The sequence below is a fragment of the Sorex araneus genome, chromosome 1 (genome assembly GCF_027595985.1).
Source record: "Sorex araneus isolate mSorAra2 chromosome 1, mSorAra2.pri, whole genome shotgun sequence".
Classification (NCBI taxonomy): Eukaryota; Metazoa; Chordata; class Mammalia; order Eulipotyphla; family Soricidae; genus Sorex; species Sorex araneus.
The window spans coordinates 136,463,818-136,482,800 of record NC_073302.1 but is presented as its reverse complement, the minus strand read 5'-3'; the positions used below and the strand labels follow the sequence as shown (position 1 = coordinate 136,482,800).

General features: G+C 37.5%; 1 protein-coding gene and 1 non-coding gene across 2 annotated transcripts in view; both read right to left on the bottom strand.

Annotated features, from left to right (window-relative positions):
• The window catches only part of MTREX (Mtr4 exosome RNA helicase), a 67,279-nt gene that overhangs the window by 7,753 nt on the left and 40,543 nt on the right, over positions 1–18,983 (bottom strand). Inside the window, exons 20-25 of the mRNA XM_004608431.2 lie at positions 17,631–17,741; positions 15,329–15,517; positions 12,023–12,186; positions 9,681–9,786; positions 7,602–7,658; positions 5,162–5,324 (exon numbers count right to left, since the gene is read on the bottom strand). Of these exons, the coding sequence (XP_004608488.1) occupies positions 5,162–5,324; positions 7,602–7,658; positions 9,681–9,786; positions 12,023–12,186; positions 15,329–15,517; positions 17,631–17,741 (790 nt within the window). The remainder of the gene's footprint in view (positions 1–5,161; positions 5,325–7,601; positions 7,659–9,680; positions 9,787–12,022; positions 12,187–15,328; positions 15,518–17,630; positions 17,742–18,983) is intronic.
• Positions 4,727–4,799, bottom strand: TRNAK-CUU (transfer RNA lysine (anticodon CUU)). The gene has a single exon. It is a non-coding gene; the product is annotated as a tRNA-Lys (tRNA).

The window sequence follows — 18,983 nt, the reverse complement described above, 5'->3', positions numbered from 1 at the left end:
ACATTTAGAATTGAAATGAATTATTCATTATTGTGCTCATGTTTCCCCCATACAAAGTTCGAGAACCCATCCCTTCACCAGTGCCCATTCTCTACCACCAGTAAACCCAGCATCTCTCCCACCCTCCCCAGTCCTGTCTCCCCCCCTACCCCACACTGCCACTATGGCAGGTTATTCCTTTTTGTTCTCTCTCTCAGATTAGGTGTTGTGGTTTGCAATAAAGGTGTTGAGTGGCCATTGTGTTCAGTCTCTAGTCTACATTTGGAAAAAGGGCAATTTTAAAAGCATCAGGCTCATGTGGTTATCAAGAGAATCATTCTCTAAAAGGGGGGAAAACACATCTGAATCGTACTTCTATCTTCAGTTTTGCAGCATTCCCCCAAAGATGTTAGATTTTGCCCTTAAAATTAAGTGGTTTTACCCAAGGACAGTAGATACAAGGGCCAGGAGGATTGCCCCATAGCTGGAAGCCTGCTTCATGAGTGGAGGGGAGAAGGTAGATAGAATAGAGAAGGGATCACTAAGAAAATGATGGCTGGAAGAATCATTCGGGATGGGAGATGTGTGCGGAAAGTATATAATGGACCAAACATAATGCCTCTCAGTGTCTGTGTTGTAAGCCATAATGCCCCAAAGTAGAGAGTAGGGAATATTGTCTGCCATGGAGGCAGGGGGAGGGTGGGAAAGAGTGGTATACTGGGGATATTGGTGGTGGGGAATGTGCACTGGTGGAGGGATGGGTGCTTGATCATTATGTGACTGTAACCCAAACATGAAAGCTTACAACTATCTCATAGTAATTCAATAAAATTTAAAAAAATTATTAAAAAAAATAAGTGGCGGGGCTGGAGAGATAGCACAGCGGGTAGGGCGTTTGCCTTGCACGTGGCCGACCCGGGTTCAAATCCCAGCATCCCATATGGTCCCCTGAGCACAGCCAGGGGTAATTCCTGAGTACAAAGCCAGGAGTAACCCCTGTGCAACGCCAGGTGTGACCTAAAATAAAAAGCAAAAAAAAAAAAAAAAATTATTAAAAAAAAATTAAAAAAAAAAAATAAGTGGTTTTTAAGAGTTTGGTCTGAGATTAGGAAAACAAATATATTTTCCCACATCATTTACCTTTAGATGCCAGCTTAGATGGAACCCTTTTTATATTTTTTTGCTTTAAATTTACTTTTTCTGGGGGCTGGAGCGATAGCACAGCGGGTAGCGCGTTTGCCTTGCACGCGGCCGACCCGGATTCTAATCCCAGCATCCCATATGGTCCCCTGAGCGCCGCCAGGGCTAATTCCTGAGTGAAGAGCCAGGAGTAACCCCTGTGCATCGCCGGGTGTGACCCCAAAACAAAACAAAACAACAACAACAAAAAATTACCTTTTCTTTCCTTTTTTATGCCTTCAGGCTACAACTGAAGGTGCCAGGGATGGGGTTCACACTCCCTGTAGTATGGATTGAACTTGCCCCCTGCATGTAATGCCCATTGAGCTCTCTCTCCATCCCGAGAGGTCTTTTGTGAAGGCAAAGACAGTTGCTCACATGTACCTAGCACGATGTCTATTTTTAATGAATCAAATTTTTCATCAAAGCAGTACCAGGCGCAAGTTCCTAAGGAGTATGAAAACTGCCAAAATTTAAGCCAAAACAATACACACAAAGAAATGTTACTCTATTATTAATACTACAAATATTTTTAAAAACTAGAAAATCCCTTTTCACATGATTAGGGAAGGGCAAAACAATGCTAGGGGAAAGGCATGAGGGAAGAGCATGGTAGAGTGTGGGAACGTGCTACATAGCACTTTCTATAAAAACCTACAGCAAGCAGAAGTACAGACACAGTCGTAAGTGATAATTAGCAATAGTTGTTGATGACACACGGCTTAGTGGAAAAAACAAGTCCTTCACGTCTGATGAAGATTGCAATACTGTTTTTGCACAGACAAATGAACAGTAACAGCCTCTGTCTAGGTACAAAGGATCTACTGCATGAATTAGTGGACTGAAACCCCTCCACTTTAGCCATACAAACATACTTTTTAATTACTACATTAATTTCATGAAAATGAGAAGGAACTACATTCTCTCAATGTTTCAGGGTAATAACTGAGAAAATAATTGTATAGTTTTAAAAATTCCTCAAATGAATTACAGTATAAAGTGTTCTCTTGTCTCAGACATGATGTGAATCATTGTAGTAAGGCCCAGTTAATGTTTAATTAAAAAAAATGTACCTAGGGGCTGCAAGCTGGAGCAATAGCACAGTGGTAGGGTGTTTGCTTTGCATGCAGCCAACCCAAGTTTGATTCCTCTGCCCCTCTCGGAGAGCCCAGCAAGCTATCAAGAGTATCTCGCCCACACGGCAGAGCCTGGCAAGCTACCCATGGCGTATCCGATATGCCAAATACAGTAACAACAAATCTCAATCTCACAACGGAGACGTTATTGGTGCCCGCACAAGCAAATCGATAAGCAACAGGATGACAGTGACAGTGACCTAAAGGCCAGAGCAATAGCACAGCGGGTAAGGGCATTTGTCTTGCATGTGGCCAACCTGGGTTTGATTCCCAGCATCCCATATGGTCCCCTGAACACTGCCAGGAGTAATTCCTGAGTATCGCCAGGTGTGACCCCCCCCCAAAAAAATATATATATACCTAAATGATTTTTGAGCTTATGATATAATCAGGTACTTCTGTTTTCTCATAAAAATAAAATTTAAAATCTAATCAGAAACAAATCTGGCATTGCACGTTAAATATAGTTCTGATGCTGATATTTTTCTGCCTGTGGGAGAAAAAAAAAAACATTGCTTTGACTGCTAGAGATGTGAGTGCAGTATTTTCCAATTATGTAAAGCATATACATTAACAAAATGAGGAAAGAACGGACATTTTGAAATGGAAAAACTAAATAGAAATATGGTTTTAAAAAAAAGTTGGTAAGGAGAGATAAATATAGTATACGGAAAAGAGAAATGACTTTCAAGGTTTGGTGCTTGGGCCACATCTGGCGGGGCTCTGGACTTCACATGCTGGGAGGCAGGAATCAAACCCCAGTAAAACTATGTGCAAGACAAGTGAATGACAATATCACTCCCTTCTTCTTACACCTTTAACTGTTGCTGTAAAATTTAACTAGTAAGTAACATGTAACTATTACAAATTTACCATTCCTACAGGAATTTTCAGTGGATGAAGATGATTTAGGAGTCTCTCTAGGTGATGCAAAATTTATGAATAAGGTATTATAGTATTTAGATAATTCAGCCATCATGTGGCATTAGTTACAAAGACTGGGATTCAAATGTTAGCCTTGCCTACATGAGGCTTTGGGTTTGATCCCAAGAACCACTTCTGATGCAAGAATTTATTTAATGAATAGTGACCCAGGATTTGGGAACGATATTATTAAATATCTTTTAATGGAAATTTAAGACATAAATTTTAGGGAAAGGACTATGATAACATACAAGTGAATCTGCAGATGTAGAAAGAATGAAAACCACTGCTACAAATGAGCAATGAAATCTTAAGAACCTACTTAAGAATTCAATATGTGGGGGGGGAAAAAATGAATTCAATGTGTGGGGCTGGAATGATAATACAGTGCGTAGGGCTTGTTTTGCCTTGCACGAGGCTGACTTGGGTTAGATCCCTGGCATCCCATATGGTCCTCTGAGAATCGCCAAAAGTAATTTCTGAGTGCAGAGCCAGGAGTAACACCTGATCATCACTAGGTGTGACTCAAAATCAAAGCAAAAAAAAAAAAAAACCACAAAAAACAATGTGCTAAAGGCTTACACTAGAAAGTTTTAGTATTTTGTTAAGAGAAATTTCACCTATGCATCATAAAATATCATTGACATATAAGTGCAGTAATCTATTAGTCTAAAATACCAGCTAAATATATTGAATTTAAAATATTTGTTTTCTTCCAAAAAGATCTATAAACTATGGTACATGCCTTAAATATTCTTTTTTTTTTTTTGGGGGGGGTCACACCTGGCGATGCACAGGGGTTACTCCTGGCTCTGCACTCAGGAATTACTCCTGGTGGTGCTCAGGGGACCATATTGGATGCTGGGATTTGAACCCGGGTCAACCCTACCCGCTATGCTATCACTCCAGCCCCATGCCTTAAATATTCTTATAACAATCTCTAAAAGGTCTGTTTTGTTTTTATTTTTAAGACTAATGACAGAAAAATCTAACTCAGTAAAAAAAAATCATAAATATGTATAAAAGTGAGACATTTTGTAATGAAGAGTACTTGTACATTCTTTACTTCTTACAACTTATAGTTACTTATATATTTCCTTTGCCTTTATTCTTTTAAAATTTCTCTTCAGTTCACACTTATTTTCCAATCTCTTAAATTTCTGAAGTAATATTCCAACTAAAGTCCAATTTATTGTTAGAAATGCCACGACAAACTGTGTTTTCAGCTCTATGATTCAGTGGAATTAAATTGTAAAAGCCATTTAATTCTACCAAAACCAAATCCACAAAGTAAAATACACAAATATAAAAGTGCCAGGATAGGATAACCTGCTACATAACTACAGACATTAACACATGGTAACAAATTAGTTCCTTTAAGAATTGTAATGTGCTTATTAATTAAAAGAATTTGAGGTGAATAATTTTTCTCTACACAAGGAAAAGATTACATTTTATACTATGAACTAATATACATTGTTCTTGTTTTGTTTTTTTAAAAAAGCGCTTGCCCAACGTGGGGTTCGAACCCACGACCCTGAGATTAAGAGTATCACGCTCTACCGAGTGAGCTAGCCAGGTGGTTTTGGACTGGAGCAATAACACAGCAGGTAGGGCATTTACCTTGCACGCGGCCGACCCGGGTTCGATTCCTCCATCCCTCTCGGAGAGCCCAGCAAGCTACTGAGAGTATCCCACCCGCAAGGCAGAGCCTGGCAAGCTACCGTGGTGTATTCGATATGCCAAAAACAGTAACAAGTCTCACAACAGAGAACTTACTGGTGCTCGCTTGAGCAAATCGATGAACAATGAAACGACAGTGCGACAGACAGTTCTTGTTTAGTTACAGTATCAGAACATTTTTCTCTCTACACAAGGAAATATGTAAAGAGATATAGATCTCACATCAGAAATATGCGAATGAAAACAAAATTTAACCATACCTTCAAAAACATCTGTCATTTTGCAGATATGAGCAAAAGTAGCTCCTGTTGCCCAAGTATAAACTACATCCATTAGGTGAGGCTTAAAAGAGCTTAGATAACTTTCCTCATCAATTTCCAATTTGGCTTCTGCTGAAACTTTTGCAATTCTTTTAGCACATTCCTTCGAAGATAGAGAAAGACTTTAGTTTTCTTATCTATGAGCCCCTACATACTTTTGTCTTTAGGTCTTTGAGTCAGTATTCCCCTATGCCCCATTCTAGAAGTATGCCTGTAATTTGAACATTCTGCTTGTAGGAAGCCAAAGTGCTTGTTCCAATGATTAGTGATCAAGCTTCCCCGTTACATTAAAGTAGTTAATGTGCTGGAGCGATAGCACAGCGGGTAGGGTGTTTGCCTTGCATGCAGCCGACCCAGGTTTGATTCCCAGCATTCCATATGGTCCCCTGAGCACTGCCAGGAGTAATTCCTGAGTGCAGAGCCAGGAGTAACCCCTAAGCATCGCCGGGTGTGACCCAAAAAGGAAAAAAAAAGTAGTTAACTAAGAAAACAGAACCAAGACTGTTAATTTCCTTTCCTTCAAAAAACTTTAATTTATTAAAATTATTCAAGAGTAGCATTTAATCCCTAATCATTCCACCAACAAAATGAAGAAATTAATTAAATACTTAGAAAAAGTACAAGTCCAAAATGCTTCCCCCACCCACCCACCCATCACTACCCTCCTAGGGTGTTGGTACTCGGGCTATTTCTGACTCTGTTATGGATTCAAACCAGGGTGGGGAAGATGCAACACCCTGTACTCTCACTCTCACTCTCTCTGGCACTCCTAATACTTAAAAAAAAAAAAAAATTAAAAATTTTCTTCTCAAAGTGAGAAATTTAGGGGCCGGAGCGATAGCACAGCGGGTAGGGCGTTTGCCTTGCACGCGGCCGACCCGGGTTCGATCCCCGGCATCCCATATGGTCCCCCAAGCACCGCCAGGAGTAGTTCCTGAGTGCAAAGCCAGGAGTAACCCCTGAGCATCGCTGGGTGTGACCCAAAAAGCAAAAAAAAAAAAAAAAAAAAGTGAGAAATTTAGATTCACTTTTTACTTTGTAATCTAAAAGTTAAAAATCCTGGGTCTGTAAAGACTTCCCGAGTAATTAAAAGTTTCAATTTCTTACTGATCCTGGGGGACAATAAATGTTCATGGAAGGGTCCTTTTCAATCCTCCCTTATAATATCTTACAGTTCATATTTCCCTGTCTTTCTATCTAATGTAGAAAGGTGGATAAAATTAGTTTATCTAAAGAAAATAGCAAAAGACATCGTTATGACAAGCTAAAGGTGGCTTTGAGGATCCAGATAAATAATTTCTTAGACTAAAACAAAATTTAAACTATGTTGCAAACTGAAATGGTAAACTATACCAAAAAAATAAGCAAGGGGCTGAAAAGCATGCAGGGGTAAAGGCACTTGCCTGGCATGCTGACAGCCCACCCAGGTTCAAGAAGTTCAATCCCCAGCAGGACATACAGTCTCCTGAGCACCACCCAAAGTAAAACCCCAGCAGTCAGGTGTGGCCCAAAAGCAAAAACAATTAACTCCCCACCACCAAAAAAAAAAAAAAAAAACCACTCAGAAACAAAACCCCAAGATATTAAATCCAACTTCCTCAATATGCTATTCTTTATACCTTGGAAATGTCACAAGAAATGAATTATTGCTAGTATAACTTGATGATGCAGTGTTAACTCTGCAATCACATTAATTCTTACAACTTACTACATGCGTTTATGTGAGAATACTTAATTATTAAAATAAATACCATATGGGGCTGGAGCAATAGCACAGTGGGTAGGGCGTTTGCCTTACGCGTGGCCAACCCAGGTTCGATTCCCAGCATCCCATATGGTCCCCTGAGCACCACCCTGAGTGCAGAGCCAGGAGTAACCCCTGAGCATCGCCAAGTGTGACCAAAAATAAAACAAAATACCACAGAGGCTGGAGAAATAGCACAGTGTATAAGGCATAAGCTCTACACGTGGCTGGCCCCAGGTCAATCCCCAGCACCACAGAAACCCCCAAGAATCCCTAGATATCTAAAGTGCCCCAAGTACCACTTCTTGGTGGCCCTGAAGGTTCCTGAGCACCAATAGGATATCGCAGGTAATTCCCAGCACCACACCCTTGGAGCCCTCAGACTGAACCAATGACCCAACTGTAGGCAAAGAATCTGTGGGAGTGGCCTCTACCTGGGACCCTTGGAGCACTGCTTTGAGAGCTGTCCCCTATAATGCACCCCCCGCAAAGCTATTAAAACATCATTAAATAACATGACTAATATCAACTGATATTTATTCAGAAACAAAGCTGTGTATGGATAAAATACTCTGATCAGATTATCAAATATTTTTACTTACAATTAATAAAATTTGCAGCTCAAAGAATTCTTACCTGCATTTGACGAAGCGGTCCTGCTAACTGCTCTGTCAATTTGGGCATCTCACTTGACTGAAAAAATAAAAAAATAGAACTCCTAATTTAAATTGCAGTCTATACCTGCTTTACAAGTTTTCTTTGTATTATCCCATTAATATCAAGTCATAAGACTTTAGTTATTAAAATTAAGGATTCATAAATGTCTATTCAAGTTTGCCATTGCTTTCATCCTAAACTCATCCTCTCTTATTATGTTTTAAAAAATTATAGTTAAATTTCTAAGGTGTACTAAACTAGAATTTTCTGTAACCAAAACTGAACTGAGGGAGAGCAAATATAAACATACTAGTTTATTTACAGAAACATTGTTATAAATTGTTTTATCATAATGTAATTTTGAAAGTTTTGGCTTTCAGGCAAATCCTAATGTCAAGAAAACTGAAAATCTGGGGTAAACAATATTAAAAAAATGTCCTTAATTTTTATTTTACCCGGATATTTCTAGCTTTCTTGACAAGCAGAAGAAAGTTAACTCCATTGTGGGGTCAAAAGATAGTACAGGGGAAAGGCACGTGTCTTGATTGTAGCTGGCTCTGATTAGATCCCTGGCACCGCAAACACTCCAGGCCTCAAGAGGTGCAGCCTGGAGGTAACAAGTATCACTGAGACGGCTTGGGTAATGCTGGCACTGCAGGGCCCCATAGCACAGCATCCTCAGGTACTGCCACCCAGAAAGGGAGCACTGCCCCAGAAAGTTTATTCTGAGTTTATTCTCCACCCAAAGAAGGTTTATTCTCAGTTTCACTGTTTGCAATACTGCCCTTAAAAATAGTGAAAAGCCAGTGAATTTAATTAGAAAATCAGAAATTTCAAAACGACTAAAATATCAATTTTATAGTGAAAAGAGGACAAGACTGCTAAAAGTCTTTTTCATGAACCTGCTCAGGGTCAAGAGTTATGTACCACTTTACTTTCTCTCAGCTAGTTGTATGTAAAAGGCACTGGTGCTAATTAATTGCATTAAGTTAATTATGATTCTACAAATACTCTTCCACCAGGAATGTGCAGTTTGTTCTTTCATCTCTCCTTTGAGTCTCAAAATTCTATCAGTGAGGTCTAATCCTTCTAAGCCCATCCACACAATGATTTTTTCTTGCCAATTCTTTCACTACTGCCCACTTCACTTTTCTCCAAAACCTTCGACATAGGTATGTGTACATTTTCTTTTGTCATTCATCATGTCTTGGCGCAAAATTTTCTGTTCTATCTCCAGTGCTCAGACCTGAACATTGCACACGATGGCTTACTATATGTATGTACTTTATAAAAAGAAATCTGTAAATTACTCTTTGAGATGTAGGGAGTCACATTTTATTAAGAATGCTTTAAGATAGAAACTAGGTATCACGGGCCAGAGTGATAGTATAGCAGATAGGGTGTCTGTTTTGCATATGGCTGACCCAGGTTCAATCCCTGGCATCTGATATGGTCCCCGAGCACTGTCAGGAGTAATTCCTGAGTGTAGAGTCAGGAGTAAGCCCTGAGCACAGCTGGATGTGACCCCCAAACAAAACCAATCAAAAAATAGAAATTAGCATTAGACAAATTTATCAAGTAGACGGTTTTTAACAAATAACTGAATATATTTACTCTGATTTCTGGCTACGAACAGTCTTTTTAAAGTCTTCTCAAGGGTTGAAGCGAACAGTACTCCAGGAGAGCTCAGGGGTCCACATAGTGCCAGGGATCAAACTTGGGCCTCCTGCAAAGCTACTGAGTAATAGTTCCCAGCCTCTAAATTTAATTACCTAATACGATTCTTCTATGTTTAAAGCTGTACTTATTTCAAATTAATATATATCCATCTGTGTAACTGAAAGTAACTTTTTTTAATTTAAAAAAAATCCAAATGAAGACAAGAGATAGCTCATGTGGTAAAGCACATGTTTAGCATGCCTGAAGCCCTAGGTTTGATCCCCAGCACTGCCAGATATGGGCCTTTATTTAAACAAACCTGCAATAGTATTAAATTACATAACATGCCTATTAAGAAACTGAAAAGTAATCCATTAAGAATGTAATTAATTAACTCACATTCTCTTGAAACACAAAACAGCTTAGTAGCGCTGTTGCCTGTTCAGCAGATAGGTCATTGAAAAGGCCATTAAACATCATCTCAGTTAGAAGGAGCTCATCAGCACTATAGCAACACAAAAACAAAACAAAACAAACAAAAAGAACAGAAAATGTCAGTATATAATAAATACATATGTACTCAGCCATCCTAAAAGTGTAGTTTTTAATAAAATATATTACTAGACTCTAACCAAAAAAATCATTGAAAAATGTAAAGTACTTATTAGCTAAGAAGATCACAGTCTTCATATTTACTACTATATAAAAAAATGTAAAACACACTTCATATTAAGGCCTCATACTAGTAAATACCAAATCCTACATATTCAAATAAAGGATCATTCTTCCCACCCCCAAATGGTGATGACTTTTAAAGGCTATTATTTGTTTTCTTTACATATGCCTGCAATAAGATTTGGGAGAATTCAGGATCAGCTGGAATTCTCCACCTTGAGTGAGTACTGAATCAACAGTGAATACAGTGTGAACAGAATGATAGTACAGCGGGTATGGTATTTGCCTTGAGTGCAACAGACCGGGGTTCAATCCCTGGCATCTCATATGGTCCCCTGAACACCGCCTGGAATAATTCCTGTGGAGAGTCAGGAATAACCCCCGAGAACCTCCGGGGTTGCCCAAAAAAGTCAAAATAAGTAAATAATTTTTTTTTTAAGTGTGTGTAGTTGTAAGTAGTGGTTGTGTTTAATAACAAATTCAGTAGTGGCTGGGTCTTAATTTAGGATAATTAAGAAAAGTAAAAGGTCAATCTTAGAGAAAATAATATATTTTGACATGTACCAGTTACCTCTAGAGACTGTATCTTAGAGCATAGTTAGTTTCCATTCTTCAAAGACTACATGTATTCTAGCTACATGTAACAGAAATTAATTTCTATATTTGTTGATTATTACAAAGAAATAATTTTCATAATTTTTTTTGGCATAGCAGACTAACAGTGCAGCTTAGATTTAATCTTAGGTAAATGATTAAGATTTCTTCTTTTTTTTTTGCTTTTTGGGTCACACCTGGCGATGCACAGGGGTTACTCCTGGCTCTGCATTCAGGAATTATCCCTGGTCGTGCTCAGGGGACCATATGGGATGCTGGGATTTGAACCCGGGTCGGCCGCGTGCAAGGCAAACGCCCTACCCGCTGTGCTATCTCTCTAGCCCCTAAGATTTCTATTTTTATGTTTCTTTACTATATCAGGAAAGCGGAGCTTTATCACAGACCGAAGCACTAAAACTGTATGGGCCAAATTTAATTTCAGAAATGAATTTGGCTACAATGACTTAAGACATTATCTTGAATTAGTATTTAACAATTAAAATTAAAGAGACTTCATCAAAGATTTTGCATTTTGGCTTTACTAAGTGAAAAATATATATATGGTATAATCTTCCGTCACAGCAAGAGGTAGTTACTGCCATCTTTTGGTGGCCAAGAATAGTTCTGTTTTCTAGTCTCTCGGCCATTGGAGTGATATCTGAATTAGATGATTAAGAAAAACACTACAAACAAAGCTTCACCACGAATATCTAAAGCCACATATACAGTTTGCAGTCCTCTTAGCCCCACCAAGGCCACATCACAACCTAAAAAAACTTGCAGAATTGTCTTTTATGAATTTCAAGAATAATGCTTACAATTTGGTTATTGTGAACAAAATAGTTAACAAAAAATGGTTAATTTGAACAAAAGCAAAAAATTATCTCTAGAGTGATGCCAATCATGAGACCTGAGTCAGACTCATTCAACCTGTCCTCCTGAAATTCTGTCCCATAGAAACCAATATAGAGAATGAGTGAATGATGCTGTTTCAAATTATTAGGTTTCCAGAAGGTGACTTTTAATGTATCAAGATTACTAAAACAGACGACAGTTTATATTTAAATATTCTATAATATACTGTTAGACCAATGTGTTAATAAAATCTAGGGAACCTACAAAAGGAAAATAGTACTGGACTAAGTTTCAAAGTAGAAAAATGTTACACACATATACACACACACAAAGGACACAAAAATATATGTAGAACTGTGTATGAACTATAAATGTACTATAAATGTGTGTAACGATTACAATTACATAGCAATCTCATGAAGTATTAAAGAAAAAACATTATGTAAATGCTAACAAAGTTTGTGTTAATTCTTGGAATAGGAGAGATTTTAAAATTTCTTTTCTTTTTTCTCAAAGTCAAGAATGACACCTATACTTAATGTGGAAAGTATTATACTCTACTATTTAAAATATAGTAGCTCCTTTAAAATCAGTTTTCTAGAACAACTACGTCTTACCTGCTAATCTCACAAGCCACTCGTCCTTTCATCTCTATGACATCAGAAGAAGTAGCAAACCCCAATCTCCTTAAAACACGTTTGCGACATTTGAGTTCATCCATTTGCAAAACAGTTCTTGCTTTCTTAAGTTCTCGCTTTGCAGATTTAATATCTATTGCAATCTGTATGAAGTAAAACAAAGTAAACTTGGATTTAATCATAAAATAAAACAAAATCTGTAAGAATACCTTACAGCACACTTCACTTCATCCTCCAAATATTTATACTGAAGCTTTAATAAATATGAGCACATATTAATGTTAGATTCTTAAATAGAGCTTTATAATATTAGAAGTTATCAGCAGCTTTTTTTTTTTTTGCTTTTTTTTGTAGGGGGGTCACACCTGGCAATGCTCAGGGGTTACTCCTGGCTTTGCACTCAGGAATCACTCCTGGCTGTGCTCAGGGGACCATATGGGATGCTGGGAATCGAACCCGGGTCGGCTGTGTGCAAGGCAAACGCCCTACCCGCTGTGCTATCGCTCCAGCGCCCTATCAGCAGCTTTTTGATCAAAGTATCAAGTAACTGTATTGTACTTGGATCAACAACACAAAAAGATAATAAACCTGATGTTAATTATCTGAATTTATCAACTAAAAGGCACCCCGTGGTTAATCAAACAACAGAATTCAGTCTTTTTTGCCTGCATTTACCCTTGAAGTATGTACCTAAAGATATATTTGGCTCCAACCCCCCAAATCACCATCCAGTTAAAAAAAATTTCAACTCCAGTTTTAGGACCCTATGAAAAAAATTTAGAATTCCAGGAGCGCTCGGCTGAAAAAAATATACATATATGTATATATTAGCACACAAGAATCAAGCGCTAACAACATTCTAATAATCTCTAACACAGAAGATTAATGGCTCCAAGATAAGACACACAACAATTTTAACACATTTTCCTCTAAAAAAACTCTTTTGGATCATTTTTAGTCAATTATTCATAACAAGCAATACAAAATAAATTATTTAGCATCTGCCTTTGGGGCAGGCGTGAGTAGTGGTGGGAAAATTTGAATAATGGTGGTTCGATCCCCAGCATCCCATATGGTCCCCCAAGCACCGCCAGGAGTAATTCCTGAGTGTAAAGCCAGGAGTAACCCCTGAGCATCTCTGGGTTGTGACCCAAAAAAGCAAAAAAAAAAAAAAAAAAAAGCGCTTGCCACCTGTCTCCTACAAATAAAGTCTTAATTGGAACCCAGATAACCCCCCTTAAAAAAAAAAATGACAAAAATGGAAACAAAATTATCAGAACTTATGCAATACTAAACGGCAAAATAGGTCTTTATAATCAAGAAAAATTACATACAAAAAAATGGGGGGCCGGGGAAAGGGAACTCCTAAGTAGTACTCAGGTGGTCTGGGGTCCCACTTAGCTAACCAGGTCAATGGGTCAGTTTATGAGTCTAAAAAGACAAAGCTGTTCAAGTCCTGCAGTGCCACAGCTACCAGACCATCAACCCAATGATGCTTCAGGGAACACGTGGTACCAGGAATCAAATACAGGTCAGACACATGGTAAGCAAGTGCCCTAACTATTGCAATTTATCCTGGCCCTGAAAAAAATTACAAAACTTAATCTTACAAACAAAGAAATGACACAAAGAACAAATGAAACAATAGTTCAAAGAATATAATAATCAAACATAATAGTTATAAAGCTTTAGCTAGACTTATAAAAGTGTTAAGAGAATCAGAAAAGGAAGAATTAAAACAGATCTACAGAGATACAAAAGATTCAGAGGATGCTATGAACAACTAAAAATAAATCAATCATATATCCTAGAGGAAACTGTAGGTATCCAAAAATTATACCTAAGCCCTAAAAATTATTATCTGTTCTGATTTAATCCTGATAATTTTAGAAAATTATATACCACAAGTGAGCAAACTTCCTTGCTGTGTTATCAAAAGGTAGAACCTTAACTGAACATTTTGCATTTCTTCTTAATGTCTTCTGATCAGAGAAATATGAAGGGGAAAAAAGACCAACAGTTCAGAATACAGATTTGTCATGAAACTGAAGACAAAATTACAGAGTTTATGGAAACCTTGGACACTCAAAAATTGCAGGAGAACAGGATTTTCTATATGGAACTAGATGGACTACTGAGAATGAATGCAATTTTGGTCTAAAGAGGGAAAAAAATACTAGCGAAAATGGAAGGATATATTACAAAAATAGGCTACCAGGATTAAGACAATAGAAACAGAAAACCTCAACATATCAACCACAATGATAGAAACAGAACCAAGAATAAAAAACCTCCCCCAATTACACCAAGCTAAAAAAGCTTCTACATTGTGATTTCTTTTTTTTTTTTAAGTTTTTAGGTCACACCGAGAGATGCTCAGGACACTATATGGAATACCTTGGAGTGAACCCAAGTCACCTGCATGCAAGGCAGTGCCCTACCCGCTGTACTATCTCTCTTACTCCTCTTACCAATGAATTTTACCAAGCCTTTAAAAAAATTAAACTCATTTTACTAAAACCTAAAAACAACAACAAAAGGAACCAAGAAGGCCAACACAACCCTGAAACCAAAACCAAGAGACACAAACACAAACTATAATACCTCTGAGAACAAAGACTTTCCCAACTAAATATTACATCAAATTCAACAGCACATCATCAATACGACTTTATATAGTAAGTAGAGATCTAAGAACAGTTCAGCATAGGCAAGTCAATGTAATAAAAGACAAAATCAAATGGTAAGAATAAATGCTGAGAAAGCATTTAAAATGTCCAATACACATTTATAATAAAAAAAAAACTCAAAAAACTGGTGTAACAGGAATATGCTTCAATATACTAAAGGGCAAAAACTATAAACCCATAGGTAGTACACTCAATGGTGAAAAACTGAAAGCCTTCTCTTTCGAATCAGAAATAAGACAAATTGTTAATTATCACCACTTCTATTTTAAGTATTAGAAATCTTAGACCAAAACAAACCAAAAAAAAAAAAAAATGAAGACAAGGGGCTGGACAGAGTACAGAAGGTAAGGCATTTTGTCTTGTATGTACTGTGGCACAACTCTGGCTCCAATTTCCCCCAGTCACCTTAAGTTCGATTTCCCTGAGCACCACTGAGGGTCACTCTTAACACAGAGCCAGGATAAATCTGGATGTGGCCCCCCAAAACAAACAAAAGACATTTTCCTATTTTAACTGAACCCAAAAGGAAAAAAGAAAATTAAAATTCCTCATTATTTAGTAAAATACATAGAATTTTATAATGGTTCTGCCATACCTGTGCCTTTTTTTCACAAAGTGTATACACAGTTTCTAAATTTGGATCATTATGAAGTGGGTGAGAATACATTCGATGCTCAAAAGCTTCTACTTTCTGGATGACTTTTTTCAGCCCTTGATCTTGAATGCCCATATCATCAATAGGGTCTAGTAAGGGAACACCGTCAGGAAAACGTTTTTGAACTTCCTGGGGGAAAATAAAACATAAGACTTTAATAAACATTTTCCTTTTAAATTGTTTTAATATAAAAACATAAAAATATGAAAAGGATGCCATATATAACTTAATCTTTTCCACTTAAACTACAAGGTATTTTCCCATTATATTTATTACTGTGTTTTATTTTGGTTTTGTTTGGAGGTCATACCTATAAGGCTTGGGAGTCACTCTCAGATGTGCTGGGGACCACCTGGTGCCAGAGCTCAATCAAGCACGGGGCGCCTACAGGCAACCTACATGTGCTTTAACCTTGAAGTCATATCCCCAGCACCTGCACTTATTTTTGAAAACTCCTTCTAAAACCCTATATTCAAGTTAACTGATACAGCAATCTATTATAATTTACTAATAATTCTAGTATTTATATTTTAATAGTTCTGGATATGGTCTAACTTAATTATAAACCCCTTATTGTATGATCAGGTTGTTGAAACTTCTCACTATCATAAATAAATGAGCACTGAACTTTGGTGAAGTATCTAATTATTTTTTCAATTTTCTGATTATTTACTTGGATCTGATTCCTAGGGAGAATAATTCTAGAAGTACAAACTTCTAGAAGTTTAAAGAACTCACAGAACCCAGATGTCTACTAATAAACTGATTTAATTGTTAAATATAGTAAGCATATGCGTTCAGGGAAGGGATAGTTAACTGTAGGCAAATATCCCCCAGGAAACTTTCAAGGTTGAATAAGTTATAAAGCTTAAAAAAAATTATTTTTAAGAATATTTTTTCCAAAGGGAAAGGTTAGCCATAAGAGAATAGAGAGTATTGAATAATGAATAGTTAAATCATACAACTCTGATTATCACCCAGTGGAGGAAGGGATGAGAGAAAATAAGAAGTAGACTAAAGGTGACAGAACGACAGTGCTGTGGACAGTTCTGGCCACTTTGGTGGTGGGGTACAGTAACTTCTATATCTAATACCATAAATATTAATGGTGCTGCAACCATGATACCTAAACTGTTATTTATTTATTTTTTTTTTGCTTTTTGGGTCACACCAGGCAGCGATGCACAGGGGTTACTCCTGGCTCATGCACTCAGGAATTACTCCTGGCGGTGATCAGGGGACCATATGAGATGCTGGGAATTGGACCTAGGTCGCCCGCATGGAAGGCAAACGCCCTGCCCACTGTGCTAGTGCTCCATCCCCTAAACCATAATTTTTTAAAAAAGGAAAAATTATAAGACTTTAAAGGGAATTATTCAAGAAACCCACCTAGGTCACAGCTTAAAATTTTCTATCTTCTGGGGCTCGAGGAATAGTATAAAGGGTAGGGCATTTCCCTTGCACACTGCTGACCTGAATCTGATCCCCTCCACCCCATATGGTTCTCCCAATCCCGCCAGAAGGCATCCCTGAGTGAGAGCCAAAGAGTAAGCCCTGAACACTGCTTGGTGTGTTCCCAATACCAAAACCAAAACCTTTTTATTTTATACTGAAAACATCCTGTCTATTATTTCCCCCCTAAGATTCCAGCTCAGAGCCTACCCTACATAATAAATGCTATTCCAATTTTTATGGGAAAACCAAGTCCCTTCATTTCTACTAAGAAAAAAAATTTCAAGTCATAATTTCTCATACTAACTACACTAATATGAGGGGTCAGAGCAATAGTACCGCAGGTAGGGCTTTTGCCTTGCACAGAGCCAACCCAGGTTCAATCCTCAGCATCCAAGATGGTACCCCAAGACCAACAGGATCAATTCCTGAGTGCAGAGCTAGGAGTAACTGAACATCTTTAGGTGAGAGCCCCACAAAAAAAATCCCCTCCCCCCAAAAAACCAAGATTTTAAAGCATAGTCAAATGAATATATATATATATAAATATTTCATATGCCTATTAGGTACTTTCACAAGTCAAAGAGATTACAACCTACATTACTGTCCATTATCTACATTGTTAGATCTGCTACTATTTTCACAAGAAAAGAAAACCCTATCAGTTTTGGCAGTGTTTATAGTTACACTAAGAAAAAACAACACGTTGATATGCATTTCAATTGTGTCATTTAAAACAATTCTTATACCCACTGAATTTTACTTAATTCATGAAAATCAACATACATACCTGTATTGATTTTAGAACGCTCTGTCTATTGTCCACTGGTCGAAGGTCTTTAGGAATGTAAAGTCTAACACTGCTAATAGCAGACAGAAGATGTACCAAAACTGGAACAACCTACCAACAAATAAATTATATATTATAATCAAAGTTGCACATTTTCATATTCCAACATTTCCTAAACTTATCTTAAAATTTAAACTGCATTTACAACATGTGAGAACTTTAAGATGATACTGAAAATTTTTATCTTAATAGACTTTATTTAAAAAGTAAATATCAGGGGCTGGAGCGATAGCACAGCGGGTAGGGCGTTTGCCTTGCACGAGGCCGACCCGAGTTCGAATCCCAGCATCCCATATGGTCCCCTGAGCATGGCCAGGGCTAATTCCTGAGTGCAGAGCCAGGAGTAACCCCTGTGCACCGCCGGGTGTGACCCAAAAAGCAAAATAAAAAGAAACCAAAAAAGTGAAATCAGGAAAAATTGTAGAGTGGGTAATATACCTGCCCTGCACTTAACTGTCCCCGGTACACTTACCTCATGGCCCACGTCCCATCCACCAGCAGTGAGCCCTGAGCTCACAGTCAGGGATCTTACCCGCTGAGCACAGCCAGGTGTGACCCAAAACAAACAACCAACCACACAAAAAAGTAAAAAAAATCAACTCAGTAAATAAATGGTACAAAAAATAATCCACTCAAGATAGAATACATACTTTGATCCTATCTTGAATTTTTAGTAATTAACACTTCATGTAGTTAATATTTTACCCCTACAGAGGAAAGAAAGACTCGTAATTTTTTAATGGTCAAGTCAGATGTGGTTCATTTAAGTTCTCAAGTACAAAGTATTACAAAGGGAATGGCACACTTCATTAAATACAGTCTGCAAGAACACCTATCTTTGTACTTTCTTCCATGCATTTTCCTTCTCAGAGTATCTTTGCTTTATCATCCAATATGCCATTCTGTATCCTGTACATTTCAGAAGGCTCTACAAACTGAAGGGATTAATCTTCATCAGTCCAAATACATCAGTATATTGTCTCCTAAAGTTACCTTTACATTTACCATCATGGATTAAAACAACTGTCTGCTGACAAAAATACTTAGCTTGCTGGCTGATAACATTTTCATAGTGCCTCATTACAAAATAGCAATTAAGCAATTAAGAAATTAAATATCCTAAATTTGAGTTCCATCTACACTAGTAGTATAACCTGAAGTAAGGCATCTAATCACAGTTTCACTTTTCACACCCTAAAAATGGTGATAAAAGTCTATCTATATCATTAAACTGCTGTACGGAAAAGACAGTGTATATAAAACACTGATATAGTGCAATTTAAAAAATACAAT